The sequence below is a fragment of the Ceratotherium simum genome, chromosome 39 (genome assembly GCF_057802395.1).
Source record: "Ceratotherium simum simum isolate JZ-2026a chromosome 39, ASM5780239v1, whole genome shotgun sequence".
NCBI classification, from domain to species: domain Eukaryota; kingdom Metazoa; phylum Chordata; class Mammalia; order Perissodactyla; family Rhinocerotidae; genus Ceratotherium; species Ceratotherium simum.
The window spans coordinates 1,434,854-1,452,650 of record NC_141938.1 but is presented as its reverse complement, the minus strand read 5'-3'; the positions used below and the strand labels follow the sequence as shown (position 1 = coordinate 1,452,650).

Sequence of the window (17,797 nt, the reverse complement as noted above, 5' to 3'; positions counted from 1 at the left end):
GCCTGGGGCCTCACCTTGATGTAGTCCTTGCAGGTTCTCTCCCGCTTGTGCATCTAGAGAAGGAGACGGAGACGGAGGCGCTGTCAGGCCCGGCCTCCCGGCCCACTCCCTGCACCTCAACGCTCACACAGCTTGCTCCTCTGCGTCTGGCACCGCCCCGGGGCTGGGCCACCAGCAAGAGCCGTTCCTAAGGATCCCCAATCCCTGTGACACCCCGGGCGGCCCCGGAGGGAGACCCAGCGAGCCTGGGGTCCATCCGTCCTTCCTCTCTGGCCACCGTGGGGCGGCCCAGCTGGGAGGTCCCAGGCGGGATACTCCTGAGCCCCGAGGGCAGGCCCCCCACCCCCGCTGGCCCTGCCGCCAGGCCCCACCTTGTTGTAGTTCTTGCCGGCCGACTCCCGTTCGATGGGCCGCAGGGCCTGCAGCTGGGCGTCCAGGATGTCCAGCAGCTGCTCCATCAGCTTCACGGAAGAGGACACGTCCCCCGCGTAGATGGAGCCCCGGGTGTGGCGGGCCAGCTCGCTGGCGATGTTGGCTGCGTTCTCCCCGCTCTTGATCTGCGTGAGGCGGGAGTGGCCCGCTCCGTCAGGGACCACCTTGCTTCCCCCACGTTCCCTGTGCATGTGCCTGGCCTGCTTGGCCCCTCAGCCCTCTCCCCGCTGCCCTCTCCCTCCCCATCGTCTCCGCTCCCTCTGCAGGCCAAGGAGAGGACCCCACAGTCCTGGCTCCCAGCCCTGCCAGCCCTGCTGTGCCCTGCGCCCGGCCGCCCGGGCCCGGTGCACGAGTGCGTGTGCCTGTCTGGGAGGGGTGGCTGCTGCTGGTACCTTCTGGGCCACCTGGTTGACCCAGGGGGAGGTGCAGTTGCTGAGGTCAGGGCCGCGGGGGTTCCAGAGCCCCAGGGCCGGCAGACACTGGAAGGAGGCGATTCCTGCAGGGGCAGAGACGGGAGCCACGGGGAAGGAGAGGTGGATGGCCGAAACAGGAGAAAGGAGACAGCAGAGGAGACGAGTGGGTAGGAGAGAGGTGAGGGGACGTGGAAGACCAGGCATGAAGCGGGCCGGACAGTCAAGAGGTGTCACTCTGAGGTGACATAAGCCACCCTTCACTTCCCATAAGCCCTCCCTCTTGGTGCCCCTTCCATCTTTGCCTGCCAGAATTAGACTCTTCCAGCAAAGCCCATCCTGGAAGCCCTCACTCTCCGTGGAGCCTCTTCTGACCCACCCCTTGGATCCCTGGAGACGGGGTGTGTGTGTCGTCCACGCCCGGCACTTCCAGGGCTCTCTGTCCTGCTCCCAACTGCTCCATCTTTGCCTGAGGCCAGGACCCAAGTCACCTCCTGAGGGTGCCCTGCAGGGTCTGCCCAGAGCTTTGCTCGCAGCAGATGCTCATTGTTGAAGGAGGCGACAGGCGATGGGTGGGGGGCACTAACTGATCTAGGAGCCCTGCTGGGCTCTGGGGACACAGCTGCAGAGATCAGATGTGACCCCAGCCCACACAGAGCCCCTGCTTCAGTGGGAGAGATGGACAGGTAAACGCATCTACACTAAGCTGAGTGGGGTGCACGTCCTCCATCCCTTCCCTGGCCAGACCAGCAGTGGCTGGCCCCCAAGCCAGCCACAGTGGAGGTGATCATGATCTCTGCACTCACCTCGAGTCCCCTTGGGGCAGGGCCTCTCCACCAGCATGCCCTGTTGGGTGGCCGGCCACTGGACCCGCCGCACCTCTCGAGGTTCACAGAAGAGCTCTGGGGACACGTGCAGATTGGGGGCTGGGGGCCGCCGGGTGCTGGGGGCCGGAGCCGTGGCTAGAGGCAGGTCAGGTCCCAGTTGGTTGATGGCACCCACGGGGTGCGTGGTGAGGGGCGCGCGGCGGAGTGGGGTGGTGGCTGCGGGCGAAGCCGTGCTGGTCAGGGGTGTGGGCCGGGCTGTGGTGGTTGTGCTGAGGGGCGGGGAAGTGGCTGGGCCTGGAAGGGAGACGGGATACGAGACAGAGTCACCCCTAAGTTCAACGCCCTGCCACAGCGTGCCCTGGCACCCCTGCATCGTCCTCAGCTACTGATGTGGAAAAGTGTCCTGGTCCCCACTGGGTCTGGGAGCAGATCTCCCCCGGCCTCTCTGCCCACAGAGGTCCCTCACACCCACATACCCTCTAAAGCATCAAACGGCAGCCAAAACTCACTCGCGCACCCTGAGGTTTGAGAGGGCAACCTGAGAGAACAGGCCAGGAAGGTGTGGTCTGGGGGCTGCCGGACACAGCCCCCTCCCAACCTCCTGCTCTCTAATCCGGCTCCGTCCCTTCCCTGGGGGCCTCGGTTCCCCCTCTTGCAAACGAAGCTGGACTAGACTGGGGATCCCTGGAACCCAGGGCTGCTCAGAGCTGCTTAGGGCAGCTGAGGGGATGAGACTCTGGAGGCTGACCACCCCATCACCAGCTGGGGTTTCTTCTGTTTTACTGATTTTGGGCTTCTACCCAAGATTTGGGTTGACGGGGGTTGACAAGGGCCAGGGCTAAAAGCGCACAGGCTCCTAGGAGAGGCAGTGCAGCTTAGTGGTTAGGAGCCCAAAGTTCTGGGTCCAATTACTTAAATGAGGAACCCACTCCCCCATCTGCCCAGTCTGTGCATCTCCTCCTCTGTAAAATGGGGCAGTAACCATCCCCATCTCATAGACTGGGAGGGTTGGATCAGGTAGCAACTACCTGTCACAGGCCGTGTGACTCTGACCTCCAGGGCTCCCCAAACCCACCTCCAGATCTCTAATTTCTCTGGGAGCGTGCCCCCATCCTGGGCCCAAGGAGGCAGCGAGCGCGCGCGTGCTCACCGGCACTGGGGTCCGGCGGCCCGAACTCTAGGCTGTAGCGCACCACAAAGTAGTTGTTCCAGACATAGAGCTGGTTGTCGCGGGGGTTGTAGTCCACGGAGGAGACGAACTGGTAGGGGTTGGGGAAGGCCAGGCTGACGGGCTCCTCGCGGTTGGCGTTGGTGTTGAAGGCGTAGTCCACGCGGTTGCCGGCCGCCTCGCTGTCGTCGTCCACATACACGGAGCGCAGCACGTAGAGGACCCCGCACACCATGAAGGCATTGGAGGCCGAGCGCTTGTCGTAGCCCGTCTCCCACGTGCCCTCGAAGCGCAGCGTGTAGGGGTTGAGCTGGCTCACCACCAGCCGCCCGTTGTTGCCCTCAGTGGCGTAGATGACCCACAGCCCGTTCTCGTCCACGGCCAGGTCGATGTCGGTCTTGCCGCCCCAGCGGTAGGGCGATGTGTCGTGGTAGTTGGCCGTGTTGATGACCGTCTCCCCGCTCTTGATGCGCGTGCGCAGATCGTATTTGACGATGTTGCGTGTGCGCTCCTTGTTGTAGAAGACGGCGCCGTCGTAGACCACGAAGCCCGTGCCGTCCACGCGGTTGGGCAGGCGGTAGGTGGTGGTGTGGCGCGCGGCCACGTAGTCCTCCCACGAGGCGTACTCGGTCAGCGTGTCCGTGCGGTAGGGGATCCAGGGCATGACGTAGATGCGGTCGCCCGCCTGCAGCGGGTCCTTGCACCACGCGCCAGACTGGTGCTCCGACTCGTGCGTGGAGGTGGGCTCCAGCACCTTCTGCAGCGTCCCTGGGCACACGAAGACTGGGCCGGGCGGGTGGGCGGGGAGTGGATGAGCAGGGGCGAGGGAGGAGGGGGGGAGAGAGAGAGGGGAGAGAGAAGCCAGTTGGTCACGTGGCCGGGGGAGCCAGGCTGTCCCCTCCTGCTGCTGCAGTCACGGTTGCTTGGTAGGGCTGGTGATGGGAAGGGGGTTTCCGGGCAGGGACCCCTGCCCCGCCCAGCTGCCCCTCTCCCTGGAGATGTCAACCCTGGAGGCCATTAAGAGCAGGGTTAGTGGGGGGAGGTGGTGTCCCTCCTTCCTTCTCTGGCTGCTAGAGACCCCACGGGCTGGGGATGAGGGATTTGGCAAGAGCCCTCCCAGATACATTCTGTGCCTTAAGCAGGGCGGAAAGACCTCCTCAGAGCAGCTGCTGGCAGCTTTGAGGCTCCAGGGACTCAGTGCCCTGCCCCTTGGCCATCGTCTCCACCCGCTATGGAAGAGCTAGAGTCCAGGGTCCCATCCTTCACCAACCACACCAGGACACAGATTTTTTTTTTTTTACTCCACTTTCTTCCTCCTGCAAAAATTGCAAGGTAGAATGATGTTTCCAAACCCACTGTGGGTGTCGGGAGCACCCTCCTATTCCAGAGTGGAGGAGGCACCCCTAGGTTCCTGATGTAGCCCGTGGCCCCCCCACACCCAGTACCCACGCAATCAGTAGCCAAGGAAGAGTTTTCGGAAAAGTGCAGCCCTCCTGGAGGGCGCCCAGCCCTGCCCCCAGCCGGCAGGGTCTCTCATGGGGTTTTTTCAGCAGCAGACACTGACACTGGTGCACAGGGTCGAGGGGCAGATGTGGGGAGGGAGGGGACTCCCCGGGAGAGCTGGGGAGGGGGAAGGAGAGCTGCGTGGAGGGAAGAGAGACAAGATCTGGGGGGGCTCAGCGAGGTCCTGGCTCCAAGGGAGGCGCGCTGGAGACCACCTGGGAAGAAAGGGTTAGTGCTGGCGGAGGAGAGAGGGGTGAGCAGAGAATTCACTCCAAGGCCCAGGCCCAACCGAGGATCTCTCGGGGGGCAGTCCCCGGTCCAGCTCAGAGGGGGCAAGGGAGGGAACCAGGTGCTAGGATAAAGACCCAGCCCGCCCAGACAGGCCCCCCACCTCCCCTGCCCCGGACCCCGATTTACCTGCAACCATCCCCGGCTCGGGAGGAGGGACCAAGGCAGCGCTGATGTCAGAAAGGTGGGGGGCCCCGCCCCACCCCCCCATTCCCTGAAAAGGAGGAAAACCTCAACTGCATCTCGCTGGCCGCCGCTGGCCTGCCCACCCTGCCCCAACCATCACGCCCCAGCGCCACCTACTCCTAGCCTCCCCTTGCTGACCGGGTGGGGGTCTGGACGCTCACGGTCAGTGTGGCCAGGCTCCCCTCCTCCTCCTCCCAGAGTGGTGACATCCAGACACCCCTCCATCCAGGATGGCTGGGGCCTCCCTCTCCCCTCCCCACTAGCAGGACCCACAGACAGACCAGGGTGAGGGTTTGCAGTGAATTCTCTGCTCCTGCTGGGCCTGTCACCAAAGCAGTTGGGCCCGAGGGGGACAGGGAGGGCTGGGACCCGACGCCGGCTTGGGGGCCACCCCGGTGGCAAGAGCGGCTTGGACAGGACCCCTTCCCCATTCCCCCACGTCCGGCCTCACTCTTCAGCAGGCTTAGGTAGGGGATCTCCACCCCTCCCTTCACAGCATCAGGGACAGCTTGGCCCCTGGGTCCCAGGCACAAAGCAGCCAGGAACATGCCCTGTTTTAGGAGTGGGGGGAGCCTGGGGCACAGAGGTGGGCAGGAACCAGAAGGCTTCTGGCTTGGACCCTGGGCTCCACCATCTCCCTGTCCCCAGTGCCCTGAGGGGTCGGCGCACCCTCTGTGTAGCACACCTGGCCTCCACCCTTTTACTCTGTGCCCAGGTCTCCCCTCTCCCCAAGCCGGGGCCCCTGCCAGCTCTGTGAGGCCTGAGCAGATGTGTCTGAGTGTGTGAGGGGGGCGGTGGCAAGTCTCAGAGCCTGACCTGGTCAGATGGGTGCGGAGGAGGAAAACGTGGTTAGAGGTTCCCCAGGGAAGGGGGAGAAGATGAGGAAGGGTCTGCCTGGGGCCTTTGCCAGCAAGGATCCCTCCCCAGCACCAAGCTCCCAACACCTCCTCTCCCCTCCACCCTCTCCCCACCCGCCCCTTGAAGAGAAAAAATCCAGGGCTGCCGTATCCAAACCACCACCACCGGGCCTGCAGGAAGAGCGTCTGGTGCTGGGGGGAGAGACTCCAGGAGACGGAGAGTAACGGGGTGTGGTGAGGGGGGACCACAGGCTGGCTGCCCAGGCCTCTCTGAGATGGGGGAGGGGGCAGGGGAGGGGAGCAGCTCGGAGGGACCCGCCCCACCTCCCTCAAAGGGGATGCTCCACAGACCACCGTAATTTCAAGGCAAAAGCAGTCCTGAAAGGCTCTCTCACCCAGCCCTGCCCCCTGCTGCCAGCCTCAGCACTGTCAACTTCCCCAAACTTGCAGGAGAGGAAGCGCCCATCCCAAACATCCCGCCCTCGATGCCCTTCAGCTGCAGCCCCACCCACCGTGGAGTTCTCCGCTCCCCTGCTGAAGAAATTACGGTGCTGGTGGAAGTCCCCAGACCCGGCCTATGCCTCCCCCGCCCCCTCTCCCTGGTCCTCTAACCACAACAGCCTAGAAGGAACCCTGACTGCAGCTTCGCAAGTGTTTCAGACCCAGAGCAAACGCTCCCCCACCCTGCGCTCCCCCCACCGTGAGGCCCGCCCCCGCCCCCTCGCCCAGGGCTGGGGACAGCTTCGACCCCTCCCCAGGGCTGGGCCCCCAGCTGGTCGAGAGTGGGGTTTGGGGGTGAGGGAAACTGGTGCTCCATGCTCCAAAACAGCTCTGGGCCTTGCAAACGCCAAACCAGAAGGAACTTAAGCCACCAGGAGCCCGAGAGAGAGACAGGAGGAGGAATCTGCTCCCCAAAAGGAAAACCAAGGTGTCCCCTCCATCCCGCCTCCCCTGAACCAGACACAGGTTACAAAAGTTGGGGCAGGAAGAAGAGGAGAGAGACGGCTCACCCTGTGCCTCCTGCCCCCAGTTGGGAGCTAGGGAAGGGGGTCCCTTCCTCCCCACCCACCCTGGATGCTTACACACTTCTCCTGAAGGAGGCAAAAGAAGTATGAGAGAAGGCCAGGTCCCCCCGCAAGGGCCAGGGACTAGGAAGGAGGGACGGGGAGAGCAGAGAGAGAGAGACAGAGGTCCTGCCCGTGCTCAGAGAGGAGCTTCCTTGGGTGTCTGGAGGGTGGAGGCGCCCGTGGCCGCACCAGGGCTGGCCCCACGGGGGGTCACCCGGGGTGGGGGAGAGCCACTGGACCAACTTGGGGTGGGGGAGAAGAAGGGGCCGAGGGGAGGGCGGGTCACATGAGTATGGCACAGGCGGAACGAAGTGTGAGTTAGGGGTTAGCATTGGTAACAGGTGCGTTTACCTTTCTGCTCCACTTCTACTTTAAGCATCGGAAGAGAGAGAGAAAACAAATTGAAAAAAAAATGTGCAAGAAAAAAAGAGAAAAAAAAAGAGATTAAATTGCTTTCGTTTCTTTTCTGGCAACACGCCCCCTTTTCCTTTCTTTCCTCACTCCTGGTTTCCCAACCCCGAAGTGCATCAGCTCAGCCTCCCCCCCAAGTCCCTTCTTCTGGGGAGGGTGTCAGGGAGACAGTCACAAGAGGGGGACACACGGGGAGGACAGAGACCCAGAGAGACACGGTGGGAGGGCCACAGGCAGGCAGGCTGACAGAGCCCTCAGGTGGGAAGGGGCACCCTCAGTGCAGCAGGGCAGGGAGGGGGAGCCCCAGCTGGGAGGTGGGCTCTGGTTAGGGGGGCACCAGGGAGGGCGGGGTGGAGGAACCACTCAGATCCCCTCCCGCCCTGCCTGCTGCCCTCCTGCTAGAACCAGGGGCCAGGGGCTGGGGTTCAGTGCCTCCGGGAACACCTTGAACTCCTTCCCTCTCTGCGCTGGCCTCGCCTGCCCTGCCCAGTCCAGCTGGGTTCCCCCAGGCCCTCACAACCCAGAAAAAGCCAACACAGAGGAGGGCGGCAGCGCAGGACACAGAATGACAAGAGGCAGACAGGCAGAGCCCAGGGCCTCAGAGAGTGGGTGGGGGAGACAGAGGCAGAGAGGGAAGAGGCTGAGGTGGGGATGTCACAGACAGGGCGGGACAGCAGGTGGGGCCACAGACACGCTCCCACGCTCCCCTGGGGCAAGCCCTCCCCCAGGGGCCCAGGAACCGGTCCCCCAGTGGGCGGGCAGCACCTGGGGAGGAAAGGGGGCGCGGTTAGACTGTGCTCAGCTGTAAAGCAAATCCAGCGTTAGTCGGCCTGTCCGGTGTGTGTGTGTGGGGGGATCCCACACACCCCCTACCCCCTCCACAGTGGCCCCTACACCCACCCCTGACCCGCCCGCACCAGCACTGGGGTCACCCCAGCCTCGGAAGCCCGGGGCAGGACGGCTGCCCAGGCCGCTCCCCTCCAGGCTCTGCGTCCCTGGCCCTCAGGAACCTCTGACCAAGGCCTCGCTCTCCTGCCCCCTCTCTGGAGGCACAAGCCGAGTTCTGCAGGGCAGCCTCTGGCTCCCTTCCCAGCGCCTCACCCAGGGCCTGGCACACGGAAGTGCTCAGTGAACGTGGGGGGAAAGTGGGTGCCCGGCCTCCCGCTTCCCTGGCCTAGCTTCCGTCACCCTGGTAACTCCAGCTTCCTTCTGGGACCAGCAGCCAGCTCGGCCCCCGGCCCCCGTCTGCCTGTCCAGGGCACGCATGGCCCGGCTGTGCCCCAGACGCACCCGCCCTGTGTGAGTGCCTGCCTTCCCCAGGCTGTCCTGCCCTCCATCCCCAAAGCCCCCTGGTCTCCGTGGGTCATGCCCCGCCCACACCCGGGGGGTCAGCTCCAGGAGGTCTCTTGGCCCCCTTCTCCTCCCCGGGACCTCCAACCCTTGTCCTGCTTCTGGACCTGCACGGCGTCCACTTGCTTTGGACTCCACTTGGACCAGGGGATTTTTTCCCTGCCCTTTATCTCACCTGCCTCAGGAGGAACTGGGTTTGTCATCTGTCATTAGTTTTACTTTTGATTACCAGCAGCAACACTGATAATTGGTAAGAATCACCACGAGTAGTCACAACAAAAGCAATGGCTATCGAGCCCAGTGCTTACTAGGTGCCAGGAGCTGTGCTAGGCACTTTGAGGGCAGTCTTTCCAGATCCCCGCCTATGGAGGGGAGACTGAGGTTAGTGGAATGAAGCAACGTGGCCAAGCCGACGTGGCTGGCAAAAACAGGCACTGTTTCCTTCGCACCTATGGCTCGGGCCCATGAGGACCTTTACCGGTGTTCTCTACTCCTGGCAGCACTCCAGGGCAGGCACGCGATCCCCTCCCGCCATCACAGATGAAGATTGGCTCGGCCGGCTGGAAAGGGCACCGGCACCATGACTGAGCACATCCTGAACCAGGCTCGGGTCTAGGCGCTGGGGGTGAAGACGAGGCCTCTGCCCTGGGGGAGGCGACACCCAGCACCCTGCCCCGGGGGTGGGCTCTGTGGCCAGCCTGGGCCAGCCGCTTCGCACGCATGATCTCCGGGACTCGCGCCTCCTCCTGCAGCGGCCCAGAGAAATTAAGTCACTTGCTCAAGTTTTAGAGCCAGAAAATCCAAGGGCTGGGCTGAGCCTCGACCCCAGCCTGACTTCCCCGCTTCGCTACACCCCCGCCTCCCACCATCCTTCCCTGCCGCCCCAGCCGCGGGTAGGCAGTGTCCCCAGTGCTGTGGGGAGGCTTCAAGGATCAGATGGGTGTCCCCCTCAGGCGGTGGCTGGAGGCCTTGGTCGCTGAAAGGAAACGGTGAGGAATAAAAGAAGGTTACAGAAGCACACAGCGATCCTCTCTCCCCCAGCGTAGGGCGTCACCTGCGAGGAGAAATCAAAGGTTGGGGGCACGACTGGGGTGGGAGGGGAGAGGAGGGAGAGTCAAAGGGCCTCCTGCTCCCCCGGCCCTGCCCCCCACGAGCAGACACCCTGGTGGCCCTGCCTCCTCCCCCCTCTGCCCGGAAGCCCTACCTCCGGGTTGGCTAAAGCTGGGTGGGGGGGAGGAGAGGAGAACGGATGATGGTGAGGTGGAGGGAAGAGTGAGGGCAGGGAAAAAGGGCAATGTCAAGGGCAGGCTGCTGAGGAGGAGAGACCCTGTCTTCGTCTGCTCCCCTTGGCCAGATGCAAGAAAGCCAGGCCCCTGGCTCCCCAGATCACCTTCCTCAGGCTTCGTGGGGGCCTCCAAAAGTCCAACATGGCAGCACTTCCTTTGCAGACAGGAAGTGCTATCATGACGATAGGCAAACCAACCAGGACATATGAATCTTCACACCAGATCTGCCACCAGGCCTCAGAGGGTGGTCTGCCTCTGTGGGTATAGAGTCCAGCTTCCAGGACTAGGAAGGGACAGGAGTGGGGGCGTGTGAGGGGGACAAGAGAAAAGAGAGGGAGCTGAGAGGAAGGGGGGTGAGTGAGAAGAAGAACAGGCATGTAAGGGGGTCAAGAAGGGAAGGGATGTGAGAAGAGGAGGGGGGCAGAGGGATCAGAGAGTGGTGAGGTCAACGTCGAGGGACAGGTGAGATGTAAGTGGCCAAGCAGAGGACGAGGGTGTGGCCTCGAGGTGCGTAAGCAAGCCAGGGGCATGTGAAGCAGGGTGCGCAGGACAGGGTAACGGTTCCCCGTGGGGAGGGACAGAGTCTGTGAGGGTGAGGGTGAGGGCGGGGCAGGCACGGAGTGTGGACGAGGCTGTCTGGGAGAAGAGAATGTGTGAGGGAGGCAGCAGGGCCCGCTGTCCTCTGTGCCTGGCCCTAACGTGGCTGTGTGTGTGTGTGTGGCGGGTCAAGGTGTCTCCTCCTCGCTGGCTTCTGGGAGGGGGACGGGCCCGTGTCCGCACGAGGAACAAGATGACTCACTGTAGGGGACACAGTCGTACTGCACCTCCAGGTACTTGTAGGTCCCGGGACAGGGGTCGGGAAAGGCGTCGGAGCCAGCAACCACCACGCACTGGGTGCGGTTGTTACACCTGCGGAGGAGAGACAGGGAGCTGGGAAAAGACCGGACTAGACCCGGGGGGCCTCCAGGGTCAGGAGAGGAATGGACACCCCCAAACTGGGAAGGAGCCGTGGAGACCAGGGCCAGGGGCCTTTCCTGGGCGTTGTTCTCTGTTTGCCGCCTGCTCTCTCTTTCCCACCAGACAGGGTCCTCCTACTCTCAGCCCCCACACGGCATCAAGCCCAGGGCTGGGCCTGAGGCAGCGCCCCATGACTGCTTCCCTAGCCCCGTTCCTCACTTTCATCCTGAGGGTCACTGGTGCCATTAGGTCCTTGGTATTCTTCCTAAATTGACCATAAAGCCCCCACTTTGTTCACAGGGTTAGACATGAAGCCACACACGTGAGATGCTGTCTGTGTAAACGTGCCGTTAATGAAATGGTCATAGTGTCTGGCTGTGTCCACCTCAGACCGTGCATCAGACGTGTCCCCCTTTGGACAGCTGCGGTGAGAATCTGCAGCCAGGACAGGGCAGAGCCCCCACCTCATGGCGCAGCCAGCCTCCATGCCCCATGGGGAGCTCCATCCCCGTGAACCTCTCAGGAATCTGGCTAACGTGTAAAGGGAGGCCTACTGAACAACAACAAAAGGACGTTTCTCCTCTGCTGTCCGTCCCTACGATCAGGGTCACTGTTCCCTGGAGTGGGCCAGGTCTCAGCCCGGCGGGACAGCGACCCACGGGCCTGCAGGAGGCTGTCTAGGGGCTTCCCAACAGGCATGAGGCAGGGGGGCTCCTGAGTCTTCTCTTCAATCCTGCCCTTCATCAACGAGGGTCTGCTCGTGCCCACCCCCCTTCTTTAAAAACAGAACAGTGGGCTCGGAGGGCAAGACAGCTACCTGCGACCCAGCAATTCCACCCCCAGGTGTATTCCCAAAAGAACCGACGCCAGGTGTTCCGACCACTGCTCGTACACACACGTTCACAGCAGCCTCACTCACAGCCACCAAACGGCAGAGCCCACCCGAACGTCCACCGACAGATGGGCCGACAAAGAAACGTGCTCCATCCACACCGTGGAACATTATTCGGCCATAAAGGAAAGGACGCACGCTACCACGTGGAAGGACCTTGAAAACATCATGCCCAGTGAAAGAAGCCAGTCACGGAAGGTCACAGAGTGTGATTCCACTGTTAGGAGATGTCCAGAACAGGCAAATCCAGCACAGAAAGCAGATGAGTGGTTGCCAGGGCTGGGGGGGGGCGCCGAGGAGTGACTGCTAACGGGGACAGAGTTTTCTCTCGGGGTGACAAAAATGTTCTGGAACTAGATAGAGAAGATGGTTGTACAGCACTGTGCATGTACTCCATGCCAACGAACTGTTCACTTGAAAATGGGCATTTTACGTTAGTGAATTTCACGTCCATATCAAGAAGACAAGAGAAGACCACTGGCCTTGCAGCTGGAGACAGCGCGTCCCAGCCTCCCCTGCCCGGGAGGTGCAGGTCCAAGCTCTGGCCGGGGAGGGGTGAGTGATGGGCAGACGTGGCCTGGACACGGGGAGGCCGGGACAGAGGGAAGCGGCTGCGAGGGCCTTCTCAACTCCCATCTTGTTTGGGTCTCTGTACTTATTCTGGGGTGCCTGTCAGAGCAGCAGAGCTGTACCCTAACTACTACAAGGCCTCCAGGTTTTAAGCTGGTGGAGCAGTGGTCCCATCATGCTCTCGGCCCCAGTGCCCCTGTTCTAGAACTGAGAACTCGTGAGTGTGGGAACTGGGCCCACTGCAGTGCTGGGTGCTGGGGGGACCGTGGAGGACACCACAGACTTGGAATCCAGTGCTGAAGGAGGGGGGCAGGGAGAATGTGGAGGAAAAGGACGCCCAAGAAGGAGGGGGTGCAGCCTGAGGAAAGGCTGGGAGGCAGGAGAGGGACCACCCATGCAGGGGTCGGACACCGGAAGGGGGAAGAGAGGCAGGATCCTCGGAGGGGGATGGAATTTTGGGAAGGAAATGGTGGGAGGGAGGGTGTGAGGCAGCTCCAGCCCTCCCACCCATCTAAGCCCCCTGACCACTCCCATCTCCTCCCAAAACTCTCCAGAGGCTCTCAGTGACCCCGCCCAGCGACATATTCTAGAATCCTCTGCCAGCACTCAAGGAGCTGCAGAGCTGGCCCGGCCCTCCCCTCTTCCTGATCTACACTTTGGGTCCTGGAATGAACCCTGCACTCTCTCAGGCATTTGGTAAAAATTCTGTGAATGCCTGCTGCGTATTTGGCTGTGGACTGAGCAGTGACAGACAAAACTCCCTGTCCCTGTGGGAGGCAAGACACAGAGTAAAGACGATTAAGAGGCAAAATATCCGAGGAATTGTGCATGGAAGTCGGGGTTAGGAGAGAGAGAAAGCAAGGAAGGGCTGGGATCTTAGAGAGGGTGGTGAGGCAGGCCATGCTCAGAGGATAGTTGGGAGAACAATCCCTGAGTAAGGGGAGAGGGGAGCCATGCAAGTGTCGGGGAATAGCATTCCAGGCAGGGGGAACAGCCAGTGCAAAGGCCCAGAGGAGGCCCTGAACAAGAAGATGCCTGATGTGTGTAAGAAGCAGGCAGGGTGGCTGGAGCCACGTGAGCGATGGGGAGTGAGGAGGAGGTGAGGGCAGGGAGAGGACGAGACGGGACGGGGTGGGGCGCACAGCGTTTGTGAGGCTTGGGCAAGACTTGGCCTTCGCTCTGAGTGAGGTCTGAGCAGAGGAGGGAGGCGCCCTCTGGCTGCTATGCGGGGAAGACCGGAGTGGCGAGAGCGGGTAGGGAGAGCGGGCAGCCAGTACTGCAGTTGGCAGGGGTCAGGTCTGGGTGTAACTTGAAGGAACTGCCAACCAGAGCTAAGTGGCCTGGCCGTGGGTGTGAGAGAGGCTTCTCCAGCTTTGAACGCAGTGCCTCTGCCTGGCACACCCCTGCACACTGACGGACACACAGAGAAACTGCCTTGCACACTCAGGCACTCACACGCACTCCTGTCATCTGTTCACGGGTCCCCTCCTCGGGGAAGCCTGAGATGCTGGGCTCTCCCTCGGCTCCCACGACACCCTCACCCTGCCCTCCACTGCTGTTGCGCAGCAGGCCCACTCCTCTTGGAGTGAGCTCCTGGCGGCGTGGAGCTCGCGGGGGTACAGGCTGCGGGTGGAAGGGCGGGCCTCCTGCAGGCGCTCAGGGAACGTGTGGATGCAGACGAGGAAGACCGAGGGGGGAACGGGGTGCGTGTGGAGGACGGGCCGGTATAGGGGCCTCACCTCTGCGACATGATCTTGAAGGCGTCGGGCAGGTAGCACTGCACGTTCTCCATCTGGAAGGGGTCAGCGTCACAGATCTTGTCGTCCGTGCGCCCGTAGTTGGCGTTCTCCACCATGACGACGTCGCTGCCCGGGCACCGCAGCTCGATGGGGTAGCCTTCGCACGCCAGCTCGCGGCGCATCAGCCCGAACGGGAGCCCGGCCCGGCTCAGGCCTGCGGGGAGGGGCGGGGCGTCACTGCTCGGAGGGAGGGAGACCCTGCCCGGGAGGCGCTGGATCCGGACTCCTACAGGAACCACAGTTTGCTCATCTGTGAAACGGGCTTCTCGGCGTGCCTGCCTGTGCAGTGAGGCCACTAGCCTGGCTAGAGGGAGCGTGGCTTTGCCCTCGGCCCTGAGAGTGTCCTGCCTGATAAAAGTGTCCGTGTCTATGTGGGGCCCTCGGGCCACACCAGACAGTCTATGCTGTTATGGGCTGAATTGTGTCCCCGCTCTGCCCAAATTTATGCTGAAGTCCTAACCCCTGGTGCCTGAGAATGTGACCGAATTTGGAGACAGGGTCTTTATAGAAGTAATCAAGTTAAAACGAGGCCATTAAGGGGGGCCCTAATCCAGCGTGAATGGTGTCCTCACAAAAAGAGGAAATCTGGACACAGACACGCCCAGAGGGAAGATGACGTGGAAACCCAGGGAGAAGACGGCCAGCTGCAAGGCAAGGAGAGAGGCGGGGAACAGACCCTCACCTCCCAGCCCTCAGAAGGAACCAACCCTGCCCGCACCTTGATCTTGGACTTCTAGCGTCTGGAGTTTGTTGTTGAAGCCCCCAGGCTGTGGTACTTTAGCAAATAAGGACACTAACAGTCTGGTTTCAGGTGGGAGCTTGGGGTCACACGGCACCGGGTGACCTCTGGAGGAGCGGGAGAGTGAGGTCAGTCGAATGGGGGTCAACCGTGTCTACATGACTGAGCACCAGTAAAGACTCTGGACACCGAGGCTCAGGGGAGCTTCCCAGGGTGGCAGTACAGCATGTGTGTTGTCGCCGGGAGAGTCGACACTGCCCACAACGCCACTGGGAGGGGACAATGGGAAGCTCCGTGCGTGGAACCTTCCTGGACGCTGCCCACTGGCTAATTTTCATCCATTTCTGTTCAACTGTAATAAACTGTAACCGGGAGTACGACGACTCCTTCCGGCGAGGCATCAAATCTGAGCGTGGTCTGGGGGACCCTGAACTTGCAATTGGGTCAGAAGTGAGGGTGGTCGTGGGCACTTCCCTAACGTCACCCCACCCCACGAGGGGAGCAGAGATGGTGTGGGAAGGGATGCACTCATGTTCTGGAAAAAACCACAGCCTGGCTTTGCCACTTCCCAGCTGACAGGTCAGGCGTGTCCTCTGGGCCAGGGCTTCTCATGCTGTGGCCCAAGGATTGGCAGCCTCACATGGTGCTTGCTTCAGAATGCAGATTCTGGGCCCCCCACCCAGGCTGCTGAGTCAGAACCTCACGGGTGAAGCCACAAGCCCTTGGATCCACGCGCCCACCCGCAGTTCTGATGCACACTTGAGCCACTGCTACAGCCTCCCCAGGCCTCAGCTTCTGGATCTGTAAAATGGGCACTCACAGCCCAGGGCTGTACTGCGAGGATTCCATGCCCTAGAAAATGTTCTTGAAGGAAGCGCCGAACGTGGTGCCATGCACAGTGAGGGCACCACGGGGAGGGCCTCCTGACTGTCACCCGGGAAACCTCCCGGTGTCGCCATGGCGATGCAAGAACAGCCCTGGGCAGGCCCAGCTCTGGCTGGGGTGGCATCGTCACATGTCAGTCCCCATCCTGTGCCACACAGGGACTGAGGGCTCGCACTCCGGAGCCAGACAGCGGGGGCGAATCCCAGCCCGGCCAGTCACTGACCATCACGACCATCTCCGTGCCTGATTCCTGCCCCGGGAGCCAATGGCCCTGCCTCACGGAACCGTCGAGAGGGATGCAGAGTGTCAGCAGGGGCGGCGGTGCCCAGTGAGACCACACAGCGATCACCGCTGTCATCTTTGGGGTTAAGGCGGCCAGGCCCTGCGGCATGCCTGCTGGCGGCACCTTCTCAGACCCCGGTCCCCGCCAGGCCTGCGGGGCGCCCGAGGGAGGTGGGCATGCACAGAGTGGCGTGGAGGCTCCAACGTGGGGACTGTTGCTTGTAGATGGAGAAGAGTTACCAGTGCGTCACGGCCGACGAGCCCACCAGGCCCCTTCCCCGTGATCCGGCCCCTCCAGCCGGCTGGGAACCCAGGGAGGACGGCAGCAAGGCCCCTGGGGTTTTTCTGGCTGAGTCGAGTCCCACTGGGGGCGAGTTTTACATGTGTTCCTCTAGTTCCATCTGCTTCCACAGCTAATTTTAGCCCTCCCCGGGCCCGGGAGGGAGGCTGGGGGCGGGGGGCTGGTTCCGATGGGTCTGGGGGTGGAAGCACAGCCCTCCCGGCCCCACTGGGGCCGTGGGGCAAGACCTGGAAGGGCAGGGCACGTGGGCGCTGGGGGAGCGGAGAGTGCCAGCTGGCCAGAGCAGAGCCAAGGCCCTGGGGCACGGCTCGACAACACTCCCCACACCTCTGTGGCTTTCCAGAGGGTGGGGCTGTGTGGAGGGGCAGGGAGCAGCGTCCACCGAGGTGCCGTCCAGACAGGAGGAGGGCGGGGGCCCAGGCCGGCGGCCCCTTCTCTCTGCCTCTCTTCTCGCTCTGCCCTTGCCCCGCCGGGCAGCCCTGGGACCGTAATTGAGTCATCGGTGAGGGTGGGCGGGCAGGCTCGGGGCACTGATTGTGTGATTGTGGCGTGCGCAGGATCCCGGGCCGGCAGAGGGCCGAGCTGGGTAATTAGTTGTTTTTAAATAAACGTCAGCGGGCATGCCTTAATTAAGCCTTCTTCCCAGTGAGAGCCTCGGAGATATAATCACAGAGAGAGACACACACTGGAGACAGAACAGCAGCGCTCGCCGAGAAGGCCCGCCTGGTCCCGGGAGGCCACCGTGCCCGGGGGCTGAGGGTGAGGGCTGCCTGTCCCCGCCGAGTCCTCTCCACCTGGCTCTGCCGAGGCCTGGGGCGGGCTGGGGGCTGCAGTTCTCTCCCGAGTGGTGGGGATTGTTCCCAAGTTTGCTTGCCCTCCCTGGCCCCGCACTACCTACCTTGGGTGGCCGAGGTGACGAGGACGGCGGTGACGCAGAGACTCCAGAGCGCGGCGGCCAGGCGGGCCATGGCGGGGTCGGGGGCGCGGTCGGGGCTTTCAGTGGCCTGGGCACGGGGCCTCACCCTGCATCACCCGGTGGCACCACGGCCTGGCCCACCAGTCTGGGGAGGACAGGGAGAGTGAGCGGGGCCCAGCAGGAGGGGCGTTTGGGCCAGTCCCCTTCCGTCCTGTCCCAGCCCCAAGGGGCCAGTCGACGTCCGGCACCTCCCTCAAGCCAGCTGTATCTGATGAAGCTGCACCCCTCGCCCCGAGGCTGACCCGCTCCAGGGCCTGGGGCTCACCCTGCACCCCGACACCACCCAGCAGACAGACCCACCCGTCTGGGCACCTCGGACCAAACGGAACCTCCTGGAAGCCCCTCCTGGGGTCTCACAGCCCCATCGGGTGGCAGGGACAGCTGAGCAGGATGTCACAGCTGCAAAAGGCCCCCCGCACCCAGGCAGGCCGCAGACCCCCCACCACAGGAGAAGGACCCCCCGGAAACCTCTCTGCCATCCCGAAATCCAGACCCTGCCCGTTCGTCTCCTGGCCCCAGCTAGGTTCCTCACCCAGCGAGGCGGCTGCTGAGGCCCGGCGTCCCGGGTGGGGGACCCCGGCGTCCCGGCCCTGACTTGCAGCCTCCCCATC

The 17,797-nt window shown here is 62.8% G+C and overlaps 1 protein-coding gene across 6 annotated transcripts in view; it reads right to left on the bottom strand.

The window, feature by feature from the left end:
• Window positions 1-17,797, bottom strand: part of ADGRL1 (adhesion G protein-coupled receptor L1) — a 40,986-nt gene that overhangs the window by 9,123 nt on the left and 14,066 nt on the right. For 2 of the 6 annotated variants that reach the window (XM_087425324.1, XM_087425325.1), the window contains exons 2-10: window positions 17,109-17,271; window positions 13,944-14,157; window positions 10,585-10,694; window positions 7,090-7,107; window positions 2,820-3,620; window positions 1,649-1,963; window positions 825-928; window positions 372-557; window positions 15-53 (exon numbers count right to left, since the gene is read on the bottom strand). In XM_087425324.1, coding sequence (XP_087281450.1) covers window positions 15-53; window positions 372-557; window positions 825-928; window positions 1,649-1,963; window positions 2,820-3,620; window positions 7,090-7,107; window positions 10,585-10,694; window positions 13,944-14,157; window positions 17,109-17,178 — 1,857 coding nt within the window. In that variant the 5' untranslated portion in view covers window positions 17,179-17,271. Of the gene's footprint in view, window positions 1-14; window positions 54-371; window positions 558-824; window positions 929-1,648; window positions 1,964-2,819; window positions 3,621-3,990; window positions 4,556-4,757; window positions 6,306-7,089; window positions 7,108-10,584; window positions 10,695-13,943; window positions 14,158-17,108; window positions 17,272-17,797 lie in introns of those variants that run through there. The other 4 variants (XM_014796882.2, XM_004442572.3, XM_087425326.1 and 1 more) reach the window with 4 other exon arrangements.